The 21,051-nt window shown below is 38.6% G+C and overlaps 1 protein-coding gene and 1 non-coding gene across 3 annotated transcripts in view; one reads left to right on the top strand and one right to left on the bottom strand.

The window, feature by feature from the left end:
* Ptprb (protein tyrosine phosphatase receptor type B) overlaps positions 1–21,051 on the bottom strand; it is a 121,651-nt gene that overhangs the window by 41,437 nt on the left and 59,163 nt on the right. For both annotated transcript variants that reach the window (XM_026386687.2, XM_026386686.2), the window contains 8 exons: positions 18,189–18,452; positions 17,379–17,642; positions 15,664–15,927; positions 13,056–13,325; positions 8,884–9,147; positions 7,164–7,427; positions 6,208–6,489; positions 112–390 (listed from right to left, as the gene is read on the bottom strand). In XM_026386687.2, the coding sequence (XP_026242472.2) occupies positions 112–390; positions 6,208–6,489; positions 7,164–7,427; positions 8,884–9,147; positions 13,056–13,325; positions 15,664–15,927; positions 17,379–17,642; positions 18,189–18,452 (2,151 nt within the window). The remainder of the gene's footprint in view (positions 1–111; positions 391–6,207; positions 6,490–7,163; positions 7,428–8,883; positions 9,148–13,055; positions 13,326–15,663; positions 15,928–17,378; positions 17,643–18,188; positions 18,453–21,051) is intronic.
* On the top strand, positions 9,230–9,365 carry LOC113181258 (small nucleolar RNA SNORA70). The gene has a single exon (XR_003300579.1). It is a non-coding gene; the product is annotated as a small nucleolar RNA SNORA70 (small nucleolar RNA).

Here is a 21,051-nt window from a genome sequence, read left to right as displayed (position 1 = left end):
TATAAGGGAACTGTGTGCAAGTGAATAGTGGACTGGATACGATGGAGTAAGGTGCAAAGCCCCTTGTCCTGTGTGACAGGAGGCCCCACACATAGCTCCAGGGACACTTACGGTCTATCATTGTGATGGTGCTGTCTTCAACCACCTCGCTGGTCACACCGGCTGATTGCACCTTGATGGACACCAGGTACCTCTTATGGGGTACCAGCATCATGATGTTGAGCAGAGATTTTTCTTTCTCCAGCTTTCGGGAAAACTCAATTTCTTGGGTGTCCATTTTGCGGCATTCAATACTATACCCATCGAAGTCAGAATCGGGAGGAATCCAAGAGCAGGCAATGGCTGTCGAGTTCTGGGGCCGGCAGTGCAGGTTTTGTATTTTGTCTGGCTCTAAAGGAGACAGGGAAAGAGACGCATTTCAGCACTGGGGAAGATTATTTTGGTTTTCAGCTCCTTTAGGTCTAACTAGTTCTGAGAGTTCAACACATAGGGTTTTGTTTTCTTTTTAATATTTATTTTTCAGTTGTAGTTGAACACAATCCCTTTATTTTATTTATTCATTTTTATATGGTGCTGAAGATCAAACCCAGGGCCTCGCACGTGCTAGGCAAGCACTGTACCGCTGAGCCACAACCCCAGCCCATCAACACATAGTTTTCATCATTTATTTGGATGGTGTTTTGAGGAAAAAAAAATTCTATGGGTCTTCAAGAGAAGTTTTGCCTGCCAGACCTCACTTTCAAAAAAAATATTGAAAATTAAAATGGTGTCCCATTAGAAAATCACCAAATAATACATGACTGGGAACACAAATGTACACAGAAACACGGAAATCACGTGGCAGAAGTCAGGTAGAAGACGAGGAAGAGAAGTTTTGAGGTTAAAAGGGTGACTTGGTCAGCCTGAATACAAATTCTATTTACCAGCGCTGTACTCTTGAGCAAATTACTTTACCTCCCTATGTTCCATCTGTAAAATGAGGAAATTAAGAATATCTGCCTCTTGTGGTTATTATAATGATTCTCAATGGTGGACATGACTGGTCACCTAGAACAGTGGTTGGCATAGTAATTACTTAATAAATGTAAGATCTAATAGTGATGAAATTAGGAAATGACATTATCAATTTTTTATCCCTTAGACCCTGACTTCTGTCTCTCTCCTCCATTCTTTGCCTGCCCCTCTCTGCTGACATGACAAGCTTCAGGCACTGAAAGTGTGGTGGCTTCCCATGTAGGTCCATGTCATGCTGTTCTATCCCCCTGTGTTTATCACCATCCAGTGTTCTTCTGCTTAACACAGTAGCTGACACATAGTAGCAACTCAATAGATGGTAGCTGATCTATTGTTATTGTGAATGACACAGCAATGAGTAAAAGATTCAGTCTGAAAGAAAAGCTCTTATGAGACTGTTCAAGTTAGTAACCAAACTCTGAGACCGCCCCCAGTTAGCTGCATGTCTACCATCTCTAATTACATGCTATGAAGCTAAATTGGACAGTTGAGATGAGTAATTTATGAATTTTAATTATAGTAACTGAGTCATTTAAACAAGAAAAGTTCTCAGACCCCCAATACATAAATCAGAAGAGCTGTGGTCCTGTGTTGTAAGTGCTTTCAGGGCTCAGAAATGCTAAGCCAGAATGGGATCAAGCCCCCCCCTTGCATATCCTCTTTTTCCAGGAATTTCTCAGGAACTCTCAGACTCTGGGACTAGAACTTGAAAACTAGGTCTATGCCACTCTGTTTCACTCTAGGAGTTGAAAGCCTTGATAAAGAGTAAATTTCAAGGGTAAACTATTGGCCATAGCACAAAATACAATAAGTGCTCAGATGGCAATAATCAGTGAGATCAACCTATCAAATAAGCTCACAGAAACACTGTATATTGTAGGAAGAGAGTCGAAAAATAAGGGAAAAGGCAGTTATGATGGCCCTTGTGAACAGTGAATGGGAAAAACCAATTCCACTTTATTGTTGGGTTTTTATGGTCCCTCTTACAAAATTTCATCCTTTCTTTACTTTTCCCTTCCTCCACCTCCCCAAACTAATTTATATATCTTAAAGATCTTGTGGAGAAGACTAGCTATATAATTTTCACGGTCCAGTGCCAAATGAAAATGCATTGCCCAATGTTAAAAAATTAAGAATTTTAAGCCATTGACATCAAAGAATTAAGGCAAGTACAGGGTTTCTCTAAGCATGGGCTTCTGAGCGCATGCATAGCTGGTGACCCTGGCATTGCTTGTGGAATAGGTCATTCTTTCAACTCATGAAGGACTCGTTACATAGATGAATTTTAGGAACTATGTGTAGACTAAGTAGTCCCTTACAATGGTAATACCTGGTATTCTGCTTTGTAATGCAACACACCTTCTCTTGACACATATTTTGCTATGGAAATTCTTGTGCTAAACAATCACAGCTTTGACTCATCCATCATGTGTGACACCAAATTAATTCTTGTTTCATATCAAGGTCTACAAATGTCACTAAGTCACAAAGATTTAGATGAAGATGACTTTAAGAAAAAACTAACAAAGATTTTTTTTGGTATAGAGGAAGAACTGGGTCTTGAGGCAGGCAATAATTGTGTCTTTCAAAACACTAACTGCTTGTTGATCTGCTGAACTCCCTTCAAAATAAGTCATAGCTGAGTCCCAATGACACCTTTCTCTTCAGACTGGAGAAAATCTTTCAAGGCATCCTGCCAAATCCATAATTCTGATAATCTGCAGAAAGAATATCATGGGAATCTACTTCAACCTTTTTCTTCAATTTCTTCTCTCTCCCCTTGACCTCTAAATCCTCCTTGGCTTCCAAGACTCAAGTCACATCCCTTTTCACTAAGAAATGGACACTGCTCTGGTTTCTGGTTCTGCATGAATAGAGCTTGGAAGCTGCCACTCCATCCCAACAAATAAAAAGCTGATCAGACACAAAATTAGCAAATCTTCTTGGATCTGTAAGAGAAGTGAGGACACCGGGCAAACTGCTGTCCCCAAACACTACAGAGACAGAGAAGTGAATATGGAAGTGAATATGGAAGTTAGGGTTCACTAAAGCACTCATGAGCTGAGGACCAATCTAGGAACTGGTGTTCAGGTAGGAAAATCAGAGCTATAACAGAAGAATTGCTGGAGGCTGAGTGTGGGTATGTTTGAGAGCTAGAAACCGCAGGATGACCCAGATGTGGGAGCCCCCACACGTTTGTGAGTTTAAGCTCTGGGAACTTAACCAGGTTCCCACAATGAAAATGGGAGAAAAATCCCCTTGTGTGATGGTACCTATGGACTGTGTACCAGCTCTCTAAAGGAATAAGATGTGCTCATGTAGTCACCATGCAAAGCTCCCTCCCCACCTTGCCACATCACTAAAGGCCTATCACAGCTATTCCTCTTACCTAGTACATCATGTTTGGTTATAAAAAAAAAAATGTACAAAGCATATTAACAGGCAAAACACATAGTTTGAAAAGAATGAAGAAGCATCTGGAACCAGAAGAGGATATGACAGGAATGTGGGAACGATCTGCCCAGGAATTTAAAACAAGAATGCATGTGATAAAGCTCTAATGGATGAGGTAGACAACACAATAGAACAGACAGGTGATACAAAGTGGACATTCTAAGAACCGGAAAGATATGCTAGAGATCAAAACACTGTAATAAGAATGAAGAAAGACTTTGATGGAATTATTAGTAGGCTGGGCATGGCTGAGGAAAGAGTAGCTGAACTTGAGGACACAGGACAAACTGCTGTCCTCAAAACTACAATAGAGACCTGCAACTCTGACAACAACAACAACAACAACAACAACAACAAAAACAAGACTGAAAAAAACAGAGCAGAACATTCAAGGACCATGGAACAAATATAAAAGGCATAAAACAGGCACGATGGGAATACCAGAAGGAGAAACAAGAGTGACTAAGAATTTGCCACAAATTAATATTGGACACCAAGCCAGAGATCCTGGAAGCTCAGAGAACACCAAATAGGATGAATGTCCAAAATACACAAGTAAGCATATTTTTCACACTACAGAAAAGCAATGATAACCTCCTGAAAGAAGCCAAAGGAGAAAAACATGTTACCTATAGAAGAGCAAAGATAAGAATAAGTAAAGATAATAACTGCAAATTGTTCATCATAGCTAGAGCATATTTGTGAGAAAGTGAGAACTGGAATGATTTTTTTCTCTTGAGGCACTGGGGATGGAACCCCTGTGCACGCTAGGCAAATGTTCTATCTCTGAGTCACACCCTCAACACATGAAATGGTTTTATATAAGAACTATAAACCATAAATTTCTACTTTGTTTAAACCTCTGTTATTTTAGGTTTTGTATTACTCACAGCCCTACCCAATTTTAATACAATCCTAGATAAATAAATATATGATTTTATTTGTTACTCATAAAACACAGAGCTGAGTGCCTCTTTGGGCTGGTTGTTCTCCTCTGGAGCATGCCCCATTTAGCAAATACTGCTCTTAAATTCTAGCATACAGGATGGGGATATAATAGTCCAGATGTGACATACAAGTCCTACCTCTACTGGCATTGCATGAGCTCTTAAACTGAGCAGCCAGGAAGCTGTTGGGAAAGGTGGTCTTATGTGTGCAATCATTGGCTGCCCCACTTGGCTATGTAAAAATGAACCTTGTGCTAGAACATTTCCCTCACAAGAGGTCAAGAGCCCCATGGCTTGTACTGGGCTGATCACTCTGTGTGAGAACTTCTTTCCCATTTGCATGCTCAAAATATGTTCTTTTGTTCTGCATCACAGAGTACCCAGGCCACACCAAGACTATCTATATCTGTCCTCTGAGGAGGGGATCAGAACACTTCTACTGCCTCTGAGGGGAGTGTTTTGCCACTCGCCCAGCAACAGTATCTGGAGAGACCCACCGACCGGGGGCTGACGCATGCTGTTGAATCTGATCTTGTCTGGTCTCTTCTCTTCTCTCTGTGAGTAAAGCTTTGTTCTACCCAGTGCTTGATTACACTGGGTTTCACTTGGTGACTCCAATACCAAGATGCAAGGGGCAAAAGTATTGAGTCCTATTCTGGATTTGATAACCAGGGTGTTGTGTTCTGCTTAACAGATTCAATTGATACCATCTAAAATAAGCCGCTGATTCTGCAATCTGTATTTGGGGTAAAAATGGGAGTTCATAACCCACTTGAATCTAATGTATGAAATATGATATGTCAAGAGCTCTGTAATGTTTTGAACAACCAATAAAAAAAATGTAAAAAAAAAAATTAAAAAATAAAATAAAATAAAATAAGCCGCTGAAAACGCATCCTGAGCTTGCTATGAACCAGAACTCTTAGTTCTTTTTCACACATAATTATCTGATCCCAAACTGCTCTTTGATACAAAATTGAGCACAAGTTATACCTGTCATAGTTTTAATATTTATTGAATAAATGAAAAAAACTCTTGCTTAAATTTCTGATTTTCAACTACATATTTTAACAACCAATAATTGATCTAGGAAATTACATTTACTGGGTATTAACTGATTTATTTGCTGCTAGTTTTCCCCTTTCAATCTGTTCTCTGCAATGTACCCTGAGTGACTTGCTAAAGTGTAAATACTATCTCTGCAGATTTGAGAGGCTCCAATTGGTTCAGAATAAAGTTCAAAGTTGTTAGCACAGCACACAAGACATTTTATGATCGGATTCTCTTTATGCTCACCTTTCATTCTCTGGCCAACTACTTTCTGCTTTTTTATTAGCAGACTTTTCCCTCTCCTCCCTGACTTGCAATATTTTATTCTCCCTATCTGCAATATTCTTCACTTCTTTCCCCACTTTCACCTGATAAATCCTGTTCTCTCTTTATATTTCAATTTGGATTTTCTTCTTCTAGGACACTCTCCTGTATTGGCTCAGATGCCCCTAATACACATTTTTATAAAGTGTCATTTACTTCCCTTATCATAATCAAAGAATAATTATTTGTTCAATTATAATATCTCCTACCCAAGTTCCATGAGGGTACAAATAAATTCTTCATATTAAATTCCAATGTTGAATGAATGAAGAAATGCATGGAGACTTCTACCTGAATTCAAATCCAACCAATCTCAAATAAAAAAGTATATTCAAACCAAGCCCCGTTGGGATAAGATGTTGAATATATCCTTCCTCTCACTCCCTCTGAAATTCAAGAAAAGAAAAACATGTCATACTTGTTCTCACAGATCCAGAAATTGGTTTGCTGTAGGTTTTCCAGGAATCTCCACTGACAGTCTTGACGCTGAATTGATAGGATCTCCCTGGACGAAGACCATACACAATGCGTCCTTCTGATTTTCTGTTGCTGTAGGGGTTGAAGACAGTGAGTGCATCTCTGGGGAGCCATTGTAGCTCAAAGTCATTGTAGTCTGTCCAGTCTGGGGGTCCCTTCCAGGTGATGGCCAAAGATGTGTTTGCAACATCAGCAAATGACAAAAGACTGGGAGGACTTGGGGCTGTACGTAGGAGAAAGTGAAAGGTCACATAATCACATCTGTGCATCAACACATACAAATATGATCACTGATAATGATAATGACATAGGAGCTTTCATTTATAGTATTTATTATGTATAAGACAATGTCCTCAAATGTTTTATGTACCTTTTATTTAATAGTCATAATCAAGCTTCCTTACCAAGGTCATATAGAGTATGAATATTCCCTGAATAGGTTACAAGTGTGTCAATATGTATTGATTCCATCATATTTTGGGTGGCATGGCTGAGGTTCATAGATAATTATGTCCAGTTTTAGATCGCCTTGTTGATTGACCCCAGGTAGCATACAGATATTATCTAGGTGTGCTCAAGACATAAAAACTTTAGGAAGCACTGGTCATAGCAACACAATGATGATTTTATCATTATCTCCATTTTACAGATATGAAAACTGAATGCTCAGTGACCCATCTGGCTTCATAGAGATTAAGTGGCAGTGCAAAGCTAAGGATCTAGTTCTTTTTGACCAAAGAATGTATCTCTTATTCATTGTACCCTAGTGCCTTTTGCATTTCAGGAACTAGTATGTGGCGCATCATTGATTTTATTTATCATTAAAGACATAGTTAAAATGTGTATTAGGAAGCTGCTTCTCACCAACACTTGGCAATTGGTGATTGGGCTTCTTACCTGTTCTGCCCTCCCCTGTGACCTTATTGCTGAGATCTCCACTGTGAGTTATCACACACAGTGTGTACTTCCTTCCAGGGACAAGACCCTGAAAACGCCTCTCTGTCAGGTCCTTGTCTTTCCAGTTTTCCTTTTTTGTGCCATTGGGATTGTAGAGAATCAGTTCATAAAAGTCGAGGTCCCCAGGAGCTGGACTCCAGCTGAACCAAAGACTATCTGTCATGTTCCGATTAGATCCTTTGAGATGACTCACAGGGGCTGGGACTTAAATAGAAGAAAAGTTTACTGTGAATAAAATAAAAGTAAAGTATTTGGCCCACAGGTAAGAATACGAGCTACGCTGGTCAGGTAGGTGAGTAAGAACGCATTGTAGAGTCAGTTCTTAGTTACATTTTGGGTCACTTATGCTATGGGGCATGTGGACTGTAGATGTGGTGCAAATTAAAACAAAACAGGTGGTGGTTTCCATATGGTTGCCACAAACATCCTAACAAACAGGTAAAATGAAATGTTTATGAATTATTAATACTTAACCCAGTAGTTTGTCACTTAGGTTATAAAAGGCCCAGAAAAATGTTCATTAATGGTTCTAGCTCCTTCTATTCTGAGCCATCTAAATGGAAGCAAATACTCAATAACCCCTTTCTGAGTCTCTTTACTTCCTCTCTATCTGCCTTTAGTTTTCTACTCTCTTTGTTATCAAAATCTGCATTGGTACAACTTCACTTAAGAAAAGAAATGTTAACTGTCACTTCTACTATGGTATAAGTTAGGCACCTGCCACCTGCTCCATGCATATTTAAGCTTTGTTGTTCTTTGATCAGTAAAAAATGATGCCCCTTGTTGGAGGAGCTTCAAACATCAATGAGCAGGCAAGGGACAATGTGCAGAGGGCAGGTTGCCCTGGAAATGGTAACATGCAGGCAATTCTATTTGTCCTCTAAGCTCACCACTGCTCTTTTTCATTCCCTTTAGTGGCCCACTCTTGGGTGCCTTTGGGATATGTTTTTCAGGAGACTCTTTTCATCTTTGGGGCTCGGTTAAGATGCCTTCTCTGTTTAAAGTATTGTCTTGTCCTGCCAAGTCACTGTCACAACAGTATTCACTTCTTTCAAAGAATTTAAGATGTTCCAATGTCCTTCCCCTTTCAAATCTGCTGTCCCTGCCCCCTCTTCTCTCCCTTGTGCAGAGTTCTCGGAGGTCAGGGGCCTTATCTAGAAAAAAAGGAGACTCCCATTTTTCCTCTCTGTCTTGGAATCCTGTTTTTATTTCATTTAGTGCTATGTTTCCAATCAAAGTAATCATTGCTTGTTCAATTGTGGTTGCCCTTCTCTGGACCTGCCCTCTGCCTTGTGTTTTTTGTAGGAAGCTGAAGGACACAAATTGAATAGAGCCATGTTGGATTACAACCCTCGTGCACAGTTTGCTGGCAAGAAGAGAAGCCATATTCATTTTTTCATCAAGCACTAGGAGGAAAATAAGTGGAAGCAATAAATAAATAAATAAATAAACCAGAAGCCAGTGGGGGGAAAAAAAAACAGTCCACAAATTATTTATCTATCATCGAAGGCCTGATTTAGGGTTAAAAAGCTTGAAGGTCACAGAATTGTACAACGTTATTACCTGGATAGAATAGGGAACTAAGGACAAATCAAGGAAGAGGCAGTGAGCATTGGGAGAAGTTTCTTGCTATTTACTACTGCTTGGGTCTGGGTCTTACTTGTTCTGCCAAATATGAAAGACTCATTAGACAGCTCCCCACTGTGAGTCACGATCACCATTTTGTACATTCGGCCTTGTAGCAAGTTCTGGAAAGAGAAGCTCTGGATTTGTGGGTCCACTTGGGCTCTCTCCTGAAGAGTTCGATCCGGGTTGTACAGAAAGATGTTATACCAGTTGAACTCCCCCTCTGAGGCGGTCCAACTGAAGGACAGGTGTCTAGTGGAGTTTTCTGTGATCCTCAGGTTGGTGACAGCTGCTGGGACTGGAAAAGTCAAGAAGCGACAGAATGAGACTAAATTTTGGCATGTCCCTGACATGGTCCTCTCAGGATTAACAATGGGTGGGTGCAACTCAACCCAAGCCAGGTGGTATCTGCCTTTAAAATATGTTGACTTCCAGTGGCTGTGAATAGCAACCTCCTCAGTAGAGTACACAGTCTGCTGTTTATACAGGTTGCCCTTATGGACCCTGATGATAGCCCTTTCCAGTGGACATTCATGTCTTTGATCCAGAACTGTTCCCAACCAAGGCCCCAGATAGTATGTGGAGTCCCTTTGGGAAGTTCCAGGGCATGGCATTCAGGGTTCACATTGGGCAAATCATCATGTCCATCCATACCAGGCTACACAACAAGGAGCATGTGACTGAGCCCCTATGCAGTGCGCCAAGTTCAAGTTTCCTGGCCACCACAAGACCGACATCTCAAAGAAGTGGAACTTCCCTAAGTTTAATGAGGATGAATCTGAAGACATGGTGGCTGAGAAGCAGCTTGTTCCCTGTGTTCCCTGGACAAGTGGTGGGCTCTGCATTTGTGAGGCCTTCTAATGTGATACTCCCTCCTTCATCATTTCCACCAATAAATACTACTAAATAACCACAAAATAACTGACTTCATGGAGGCAAAGAATCCTGAAGTCTGAATTACTGATGCTAAAGCTATTAATTAAAAAAAAAAAGCCACAAGAGAACAACAACAACAAAATCAAAACAAAACAGAAATGGGAAATTATCGTCACAGACATATTTGGGAATTAAAATAATCTGATGTGGCTGACTAAATGTTTTTCTAATACTGAGAACTAGATTAGAGATCAAAAGACTGTCTTTGAGTCTCCACAAAGGCTAAGATATGGTCATTGAGAGGAAGGGAGAAGAAAATGGAAAAGAAAGGAAAAACAAATGGAAAGAGAAATCAGTCTTAGGAATATGGGAAAGAAAAACAACAGGAAAAGTCAAAGCCACTTTTAAAAAATGGTTTATATTGGGACTCTGCCACACCTTTGGACTTCAGTGGCACTTGGTGGTAAGGTGGTCCAGTGCTGCTAGAAAGTATTCACTTCTGGGTTGGCCTGAGTCTTGAGATGTGGATGTAAACAGAAAAGGGCATCTGTCTTGATTTTGCTTGAGTTCTCCTTTGTCCAGTTCTTTTTGTTTTTCCCTCTCCTTATTCCAACCCCTTAAAAGTTCATATTGGTCCTCATAGTGGCTATACTGGTTACACTTGCACCAAGAGTAAGAGTTTCCTTTTCTCCACACCCTTGCTAACATTAGCTACTTCTTGTCTTTTTGATAATAGCCACTCTAACCAGAGTGACATGATATCTCATTGTGAGTTTGACTTGCATTTCCTTGATGGCTAATGAAATCGAACTTTTTTTTCCCCTAAATTTATTGGCCATTTGAATTTCTTCTTTTGGGAAGTGTCCATTCATATCCTGTGTCTATTTTTAAATTGTATTATTTGGGTTTCTGTTATTGAGTTTTTTAAGTTCTTTCAACATTCTGAATATTAATCCTTTGTCAGATGAATTTCATGAAAAAAACATTTTCCCCTTTTTGTCTTGTCTTTTCTTTCTTTCTTTTTTTTTCTTTTTTCTTTTTGTATAGTGCTGGAGATTGAATGCAGGGCTTTGTGCATGCAAGGCAAGCACTGTACCAATCTGAGTTATATCCCCAGGCCATATTTTCCCCTTTCTTTAGGTTATCTCTTCACTCTGGTGATTGTGTCTCTGCAGAAGCATTTTAGTTTCTTTCTTTTTCTTTCTTTCTTTTTTTTAGAATTCCTAATCATTGTTCACATTTAATAATAATGAAAACTAAATTATTTTTCTTTTACAATTTTTTATATCTCTGGTTGTATACACAGTATATTCACACCAATTTGTGTCTTCATACATATACTATATTATGTTAGCATTTGTTTCCTGAGTTTTGGGGTCTTATTTAAAATATTATTTATTATACTATTGTCTTGAAATGTTCTTACTCATCTACTGGTATATTATAGTTTCCAGTATTACATTCAGATCTTCAATTCATTTCAAGCTCATTTTTTTTGTATAGGATGAGAGATAGGGGTCAAGTTTCAATCTTCTGCATGTGAATATCCAGTTTTCTGAACACCATTTGTTAAAGAGTCTGTCCTTTCTCCAATGTAGGATTTTGGTGCCTCTGTTGAGAATCAATTGGCTACAAATGCATGGGGGATATTTCCAGGTTCTCTCTTCTGTGTCTGTTTTTAGGCCAGTCCCATACAGCTTTGTTGTATATTTTGGTGTCAGGTAGTGTGATACTTCCAGCTTTGTTTCTTTTCTCTAGATTTTGGCTGTGGGGAGGTCTCTCCATTTTGTGTGTGTCTTCATCAATTTCTTTCATCAGAGTTTTATACTTTTCGTTGTAGAAGTCTTTCGTTTCCCTGAGTATATCTATTTCTAGTCATTATATTTTGTTTGCAGCAATTGTTAATGGGATTCCATTTTATGATTTCTTTCTCAGCAATTTCATTATTCATGCTCAAAATGCTATTTTTTATGTTGAGTCTATATTTTATAACTTCATCAAATTTATCTGATCTAACAGTCTTTTGATAGAGTTTTTAGGTTTTTCTATAGATAGAACATATCATCTGCAAACAGGATAATTTGTCTTCCTCCCTTCCTATTTTTTTCCTTTTATTTCTTTCTTTTGTCCAATTACTCTAAGACTTTCAGTACTATGTTGACTAACACTGGAAAAGTGGACATCCTTGCTTTGTTCCAGATCTTAGAAAAAAGGTTTCAGCTTCTCCCCCAATTACTATGATGTTGGGTAAGGATTTGTTATATTATAGCCACTATGTTGAAATATGTTCCTTCTACAATTAATTTGTTCAGAATTTTATCATAAATGGATGTTGACTTGTATCAAATGCTTTTTCTGCATCAGTTGAGATTATCGAAAGATTTTTGTCCATTTTGTTGATTGGTATACTATAATGGTTATATGTCTATGATGAACCATCCTTGCATCTCTGAGATAAATTCCTCTTATGATCAATGATCTTAACAATATGCTGTTGGATTTGATTTGCTAGTATTTTGTCAAGAATTTTTGCATTTGTGCTCTTTAGAGATACTGGTCTAGAGTTCTCGCTCCTTTTTTTTGTTTGTTTTGTTGGGTCCCTGTCTGGTTTTGATATCAGGGTAACACTGGCCTTGTAAAATGGAGTTGGAAGAATTCCCTCCCTTTATGATTTTTTGGAATAATTTGAGATCTGTTATTACTTCTTGGACAGTAGTTCAGGCCCATAGCTAGCAGTTGGCAGTGGGAGATGGCAACAGGAAAACACAGTGGCAGGAACTGTGGTACCAGCTCTCAGTCCTGGTGGTGGCAAAGACCCACAGGTGGTTAGCTGCAGGGGGAGGCAATGGTGGAGAACCATAGTCTCTGCTCCATGGTTCCTAATTTCAGGCCCGACACAAGAATTCTTAAAAGATGGAAGAAAGAGGCAGGAAAGTAGAGAAGGACATGTGACAACAGATACAGAGGTTGGAATGATTCCCTTGATGGAAGGGACCTTGAGCCAATGAATGTGGGCAGCCTCTAGAAGCTGGCAAGGCATAGATTCTCCGTCTAAAGGTACACAGCCCTGCTGACACCTGACATCTTGATTTCTTTCCTGTTTTCAGATTCTAACTCTCTAGAACTATAAAATAATAAATTTGTGTTGTTTTAAGCCACTAAGTTTGTGGCAATTTATTATAGCAGCAATAGGAAACTAATAGAGACAGCCTTAATGAAAAATCCAAATTGGATTGCGGTGGGCTGAAGTTTCACCCCTCTTATATTATGGTCTTATACAATAGCAGGCAAGGAGATATATGGTAAAATATATTAAATGCTACTAATTACCTGTTTGGCCTTCAGTTTGGGATTCCTTGCTAAAAAGGCCTCCGCTGACAGTTAGAATCTGTATCTTGTATTTCTTGCCTGGTGTTAGATCTTCAAATTTGTGCTGTTTGGCAGTAGCTGGCTCTGATGTGTTACTCAGAAGAATTCCATTTTCATTTAGAAGCAGGACATCATATCTTTCTGCCACACCAGCAGCTTTTTGCCAACTTACTATTAAGGAATGACTGCTGTATGCATTGTCTGCACTTAGTCCCTGGACAGATGCTGGAACTACAAAGAAACAAGAGAAGCAAGAGAACTCAGGTAATATCACTTAGGATAAAGTAATCAGTTGAGAAAAACTCTCTGAAGTCTGCTGGTAGAATACCAATGCCTCTGCTTTATTTGTGTCACACTGATTATTTCTGTGTGTCCTCTGGGAGTAAAGAGGAATGAGCATTTCTTGGCCTGAATTGTCTGAATAGCTATTTTGGTTCTCCAACAGGTAGAAAGATTAGTGAAAGTGACACAGAAGAACACACAGAGTGATATGCATATCTGTTTCCAAAAAGAATACTGAACAAATTTTCACTCAATGAATAGTTTGGATGGCTGAACTGTCATGTTTAGACTATACTCCCAATATTAACTCATGTCAAAACTTCCAGCCTGATTTAAGCAGTAGTAAGGTGATAGTATTTGTGCTCCTGATGTGCAAGGCAAAATAATATTTTTAATAATATTTCCCATTCTAGGTTCATTTCTTTTTTCATTCTAAATAATCTCCTTAGAAGATTTAATTCATTCCCATGGTTTGAATTGTCACTCACATAATGATGACTTTCAAATTTGATGACTCCCAAACTGATGATGCTCAAATTGAATTCCTCATCTCCCTTCCCCAACTTTCTTATTTCCCTATTTTTCTACCTCTTGGCTCAAGTGAGGCCCTTAGTTTGTCACTCTTACCTTTGTAAAGAGAATCAGACATAAGTCTTAAAATTTCCATGTGCTATATCTCATATATCTTGAGTTTATTTATTCTCTCCTTCTTAGGACAACAGCATTTCTTGCCACTGTCTCTTACTTTGTTACTTCCATGGATTCATTCTCCCAGCACTATCATGCTGATAGCCCTTGAATAGCTCTCTGTAAGTTTAAAACACCTTACTAGGTATACAAGACTCCTCATGATTTGATCTATCTACTTACTTGGCTACATGGCTCACATTCTTATTTCTAGCATACTGAGTAGCATATGGGTCCTCAAATGTGCCATGCTTTCTCTCACCCCCAGGTCTTTGCTTTTTCTGCTGTAACTACGTCAACTTAAACTTCACCTGGAAGAGCTGGAAGACCTCTTGATCTTGGTTGAAACATTACTTCCTACTAGAAGCCTTCACTGACTCTTCTTGTTGGTTCCCATAACACATAACACCCCATAATTTGTACAGTAATTGCTGAGTCCAGCTGTAGCAAACTAACGGGGGGGGTGACGAGTAACTTGTGTACATTGATACAGCAGGAGTGGGAGCCGTTTATTGTAGCACAGGAGGAGTATATATACATTCCACACAGCTTATCTTAATTAACATAAACTAGATACAGCAGTCAACCAATAAGGACTCTCCACAATTAATGGCTCACTGGCGCCACCTCACAAACCACTCCGTCTGGCAAAATGCCAGGCGCCATCCCGACTTGTTTATAGACTCTAACAAGTAATCACCTGTTTACCTCTCTGTTTTCTTCACTAGATTATAAGGTTCTTGAGGTTAGTGGCTCTGTCTTTCTACTGAATCCCCACTTTCTAACATAATCCCTTGCTTGCACCAAGGTTACAGGTAGAGAGTGTAGCTCTAGACATGAACTAGAGGCAGAGGAAGGTATGGCATAAAAGCCCAGGTGCCAGAACAAAATAAGTGCTCCTGAGAATGGGAAGCATAAGAAGTGTTGCATCGCAGTAGAGGGAGCATGGAGCCAGAGGGACCTAGATTTGATTTGTAGCTCTAGGTGTCATTACATGTATCCTTGGTTATGCTTCATAAACTTTCTGAGCTTTACTCTCCTCATCTGTAGGATAGATAAATGATCTCCCTTATAGTGTGACTAGATATCATTTTAAATGTCTAGTATATTCCAGGAACTTATTTTTGTTTAAAAATACATAAAATGAGGATATTAACATAAATAAAGAGATCCATTATTCACTCATCTTATGTAAATTATACTTGTAAATTATATGTAAATTATACTTGTTCTTTAGCTATCATGGGTAAAGAAGATGGCAGAAGAACATTTTTTTCTTAAAGATCTTTGAAAGAAGGTTGAAATTTTGAAAAATGCAGTTATGAAGCCTTGTTAACATTTTTACATTATATAGCTAGTATAAAAAATTATTCAAATGATTTGGCTTCCAATTACCTTTGATTTGTTTTGGAAATCTCTGTTAAGAAAGAAAAATGCAAAGGAAAAATGAGAAAGGCTCTTGAAAACATAGTGAAGCATACAAACTTAGGTGGTTTTATAATTGGAGTTTCAACTTGTGAACAGCCAAGCCCCTTCACCGACCCTTTATGGAGAACCATGAGAGTTCTACAGTCTGGCCCTCCTCCAGGAGGGCGCTCACCTGTCCGGCCGAGTGCCTCCATCTGGTTCCTCAGCGACCCGCTGACGGAGGCAATCACAATCTGGTACTGTTCCCCAGCCTCCAGTCTGTGGAACGTGTGCTCAGAGACGTGCTTGGGGATGGTCTGAGACTCAACCTTCTGATTCTGCCTGAAGGTGGACACCACGTAGGAATCAACATCTCCGCCACCTGGGGTCCAGGTCACCGTCAGGCTATCTGTTGCTCCATTGGGAGAGATATGAATATTTTTGACAGCACTAGGAACTAAAAAAAGAAAAGAAAAGAAATTTAAGAGCCATCAAGGGCGGCAGCTGTGGTTGTGAGGCACCTCCAGGTTCCGAGAGGAAGGAGGGGGACGTTGTACGCCGAGGAGATCGACCAACAGCGTTTCCCACAGTGTATCCTGGGGAACTAGGACCCACTGTGTCCTCAACACCGTGACCACTATAGAAGATGATCATGGGAACAGCAGTAGTAGTCATGCAAAAACCTTTTTACCGAAAAAGCTGCTTGAATGTCTGCAGAAACGTTCAAGTTTACCAAAAGTGAGGCACCCTTGGAACATTAATGAGCCATCACAATGCAGCTGTCCTTTATTTTCTTTTGGATAATATGTGACCTTTGGTCCCCTGACCTGCATTCCTTGGTAACTATTTCATTTTTTTCATTTGATTTCATTTTTCATTTTGGTGTACAAATTGTAACATTGCATCTCTCAAAGCACAGCATGCTTATTTCCTCAGATAGAGATACCCCTTTGCGATAAATTTGCAAAATGCTATCATTATTTTTTATAGTAAAATTCTTTTCAGTTTTATACAAATAAAAAAAAGTTTTTTGTTTTTTTTTTTTTAAAGAGTCATCACTTAGAGAATGAACTATGGAAAATGTCAACCAAAGTTTTCAGGCAGGGCTGGGGGTGGAGCTCAGTGGTAGAACCTTGTCTAGCATGCATGAAGATCTGGGTTCTATCCCCAGTACGGAAACAAACAAACAAAAACAAATGTCATGCTTTTTATGTTTTGGCATCTACTGAAAAAGAGGACATGACAAAAAAGTATCAATTTGCCATTTTTCTCTGATTTTCCTGCCTGACCTGAAGCTGATGGGGGAAAGTTTAGAGGGAGGTCAAGGTTAATGAATGGAAATGAAGAACATTAGTAATGTAGCAGGGGCTGGTTAGACTGCCTTACTCCAAGTCTTGGTTTACTCATTTACTAGCTGTGTGACTATAGGCAAATTAATTAATCTTTGTAAATTACAGTTTTCTTATAAGAAAAATTGTAATGATGATAATAATAACCACCCATAGAGTTGTGAGGATTGAACAAAATGTAGATACAAAGTGCTTTGCTGTGGGTCTAGCTCATGGCCAACTGTCAATAAATATCAACTAATATAGCAACAGTCCTAAAAAAGTTCCAAAGAAGTAACAGTCAAGAGAGAGTTATTTATTAAAATATATAATATAATCTGTCTATCTCACAAACACCAGCTAGATTATCAATTCAATGTTACTTCTTTGGAAGCCTCCTCCATATCACATTTCAACTTTATTAATCCAGCTTGGACAATGTCATTGTCACTATCAAGATAACTTTCTCCCTCTTGCCATCTCCCTTCTACCACTCCAAGTTCATCAAAATACCTGGGATACCCAGTATGTTAAATACACCACTATATCTAATCAGGTTCAAGAACAGTACCTAAGTTACCTGTTAGGCCTTCAATGAAGGCTGACTGCTGTACATCCCCACTTATCGTCAAGACGAGAATTTTATACTGGCGCCCTGGTGTTAGGGAGGTAAACCTGTACTCGGTTGCAGTATTTACTAGGTGAAAAGGAGGAAATACTTTCATGTCATTGAAGAGCAACTGAATCTCATACTGGTCAACGTCCCCATCAGCTCGTGACCAAGTCACATGCAGATCCTCAGTGCTCCTATTCCGCAGTGTTAGATCCTTAACAGGCTCTGGGACTAAGGAGAAAATGAGAAGATACTTCAGGAAAGGGACTGATTGGAGTTTACCTACACAATAATTTATGAATCACATTCAAGGAACTGGCAAACATCTCTCTTCCCCAAATAAACCACTCAAGCTACTTCATGCATAATTAAACAAGAAAAATTGGAAGCAACTATTAAAATTGTGATTTTTTTTCTTGACATAAATCTTAAATGCTACATGTTGGTAGAATATAATTATAAAATGAGTTATGATCTCAATCATAAGATAAAACACGAAGTCTAGAATTTTAATGCCATAGTGCAGGAGGACAGGGAAGAAAAATGGAACATTTGGCCTTCTTACTCCTCCACTATGCTTGCTTTTATCTACCAATAAATATTCTGTAATTATAGGCCATGACTTGGCTGGATGAAGTTAGCTTCAAGTAAGACTCAGTGGGAATGCAATTTACTAATCAGTAAGTGGAGAAAATGCGAGGCTCAGATATATTATTTACTCAGTGACCTTCCTGTCCAATCAAAAAAAAAAAAAGATTTTGCAAATTTTTCACGTACTTGTTCTTCCATTCCCTTGTTCGCTGGCTTCATATTGGCCGCTTATTGTACTAACGGTGACACTGTACAACCGTCCAGGGACTAGCTGAACAAATATACACTCATTTTCCGACTTGGGAATGCTCTTGGTTTGAATGAAGTTGTTTTTGTTTTTGATGGTGACTTCATAGTGATCAAAGTCTCCAGTGGCATGCACCCAGGATACCTTTAGGTAGTCACTCCTGGCCGAGTTGCTAACACTGACTCCTTGGACCTTGTCAGGCACTGAAACAGAGAACAGCAAAAGACTTAGTGATTCTGAGTAAGCAATTGATCAGATCAATTTGGGACAATAAAATAAAGTGACTAGATTTTTACTGTGTGCATTTAAAAGAAAAATCTTAGACCTCTTGATCATGAATCTCAAGGGGAAAGACTGTTATGCCCGTTGGGGTGATTAAATGGATCTTTTAACATAACCTGATGAACACATTCTAATCCTCTTGTTTGCCTATACAAAATGCTACTTATAAGATTGGATAATGATTTATTGTGCATAGACAGTGAAACATGTCATGATTAATGTCTTCTATTTAATTTAAAACACAAAGGTGTAGCTTTCTTGCCTTTAACATCAAGACACAAAATATGAATGAATCTTATAAATATAATACATGAAAAAAATCTAAGTCCCTAAAAGATTACATACTGTATTTTACAATGTTAAAGACACTAAAAATTTAAAACTCATAGAATTAGAACTGTATATAGATGCAATAAAACTATATAAAATGGAAGTAAGTGATATGTAAACGTGAGTTAAGATACTGGTTACCTTGGAATGGATTAATGGGGTAGAAGCCACACGATTTGATACAGATCACTGTCAAAGTCCTAGCTTTCAACTTTTGTAGTAGTTTCTCATGTACATCTTAAATTATAAAACATTATTAACTAAATGCCAAAAAAATAAACGTGACTGAGGAGGTAGCTCAAGGGTAGAGTGCTTGCCTAGCATGTACAAGGCTGTGGGTTCAATTCCTAGAACCATGACAAAGAAAAAAAAATAATGACAGTTGATGCATGTTTTTCAGAGTCAAGAATTATAATTAATGCTATTCTGTGTATCTGAATCTCCACAATAAATTCATAAGCAAACACAGTTTTTCCCCTCAATCAATGAATAGATAAATGCATATTACTAGGAACACTGTAAATAAGGCATTATGGTATTTAAAGCATGATATTAAGGATATTCTCATTTTTTCATTTGGAGTTGAATTTTGCTTTAATAGTAGATCACAGATTCATTTCTATCTGGCTATAACCAGACATTATAAATATTCATGAGAAGGGGCATTGAAAAGAGGCATAAACTTAGGTCCAGCATACTAAACTTATGTCCCAATTTTATCATGTCCTCTAGGCCTGTAAAACCTCTGTATGTGGCTTGGTATACATTAAAGGATTTTTGCTTTGACCACATGCCAAACTATGTTCAAATATTCTATTTTTTCCCCAAATCATAAAATGATCTAGAAACTTCAGTATTTTGGTATCTAAGCTATATTTTTTTCATGATGCTTTTCACACTTAAAAACTGCATTAACATCCTTTGTTGGATTATATTTACTGTTTAGTTTTATATTAGAACATAGCTCACCACAGATATACAGCAAGGACAGGTATGCTATGACATTCACCTCAAGCCAGTTACACTGTTGCTAGAATTTGGTCTCACCAGAGTTAAGGTGAAATTCTGAATTGACACTGTATGGGTGAGCTAAGAAAGGTCAATGATCCAGGCAATTTACTGAAGGCGAAGCAATTATTACAGGAAGAAAAACTAGGCTGAATACCATGCTAAGTCAATAAGGTGCTCTCCAGGTGGAACAAGAGGTAATTTGTGAGAAGAGCTTTGATGCACGATGAGATGATGAGATACAGAACTAGAAATATTGGTATTTTCACTCAAAATGTAGGAGAAGGGCATTAGGAAAGGAAAAGGGAATTAAGATAACCAGGCAAAATCAACAAGTCAACAACTCTGACATGACTTTCCAGTTAGAATCATTTGCCTCCATTAGTCATGCACCAAATTCAAGTTCATGCTGTTCAGAGTCAAGAGAGTGCTTTGAATTGAGGATCACTTTTCTTACATTTAGAAGCACTCTCAGCAAAAAGCATTGCAATGTTAATGTCAAAGGGATAGGGAATGCTCATGAATGAACTGGTGTTTATAGGTAGCAAGGGGTTAGAAGTTGGGTGACAATCTTCTTTAATTTCTAGTGATTTTTAGGATCTGAGTTAATAGGAGACAGTGACATAAGATTACTTTGTGAGAAAAAAATCAGCTTTTCAGGTCTAAGCCATCATTGTGATTATCAGAATGATTAGACTTCAAATGATGTGAGGGTAGGAATAACCTCTTTATATGCCCACGAGAGCTCTCAGGTATGGCATGATGTAATGGCAGAACTCTGATACTGGTCACAGCCATGTGACCTTGGAGAAGTCACACTTTCTCTCTGGGATTTTATCTTTGGATGAGAAGATGGGATTACATCATTCGAAGGACACATTTAATGCTAGTTTTCTGGTAACAAGGTAAATCCATGGTTCTTTACTATGAAATCTGATACTAACCAGGAACTCTCTCCTCAGATAAATGCACATATCCTTCTTATCCCCAACAATTTCACTTCTAAAGTCCACCCAGGGCCACCAGGTGAAACCCCCCCCGATCTAAGTGATTTCTGATTATTAGTTCAACAAATACTTATTGAGTGCCTACCAGGCCCTGGACTCTGTGCCAGGTAACAGGATGATGCCCATTGTCCCAGATCCTCATGGAGAAAGAGAATTTTTAAATGTAAAAATCAAC

Source organism: Urocitellus parryii, chromosome 5 (assembly GCF_045843805.1).
Source record: "Urocitellus parryii isolate mUroPar1 chromosome 5, mUroPar1.hap1, whole genome shotgun sequence".
In the NCBI taxonomy this organism is placed as follows: domain Eukaryota; kingdom Metazoa; phylum Chordata; class Mammalia; order Rodentia; family Sciuridae; genus Urocitellus; species Urocitellus parryii.
Note: the sequence above shows the minus strand (reverse complement) of the source record. Positions and strands in the feature narration are given on the sequence as shown.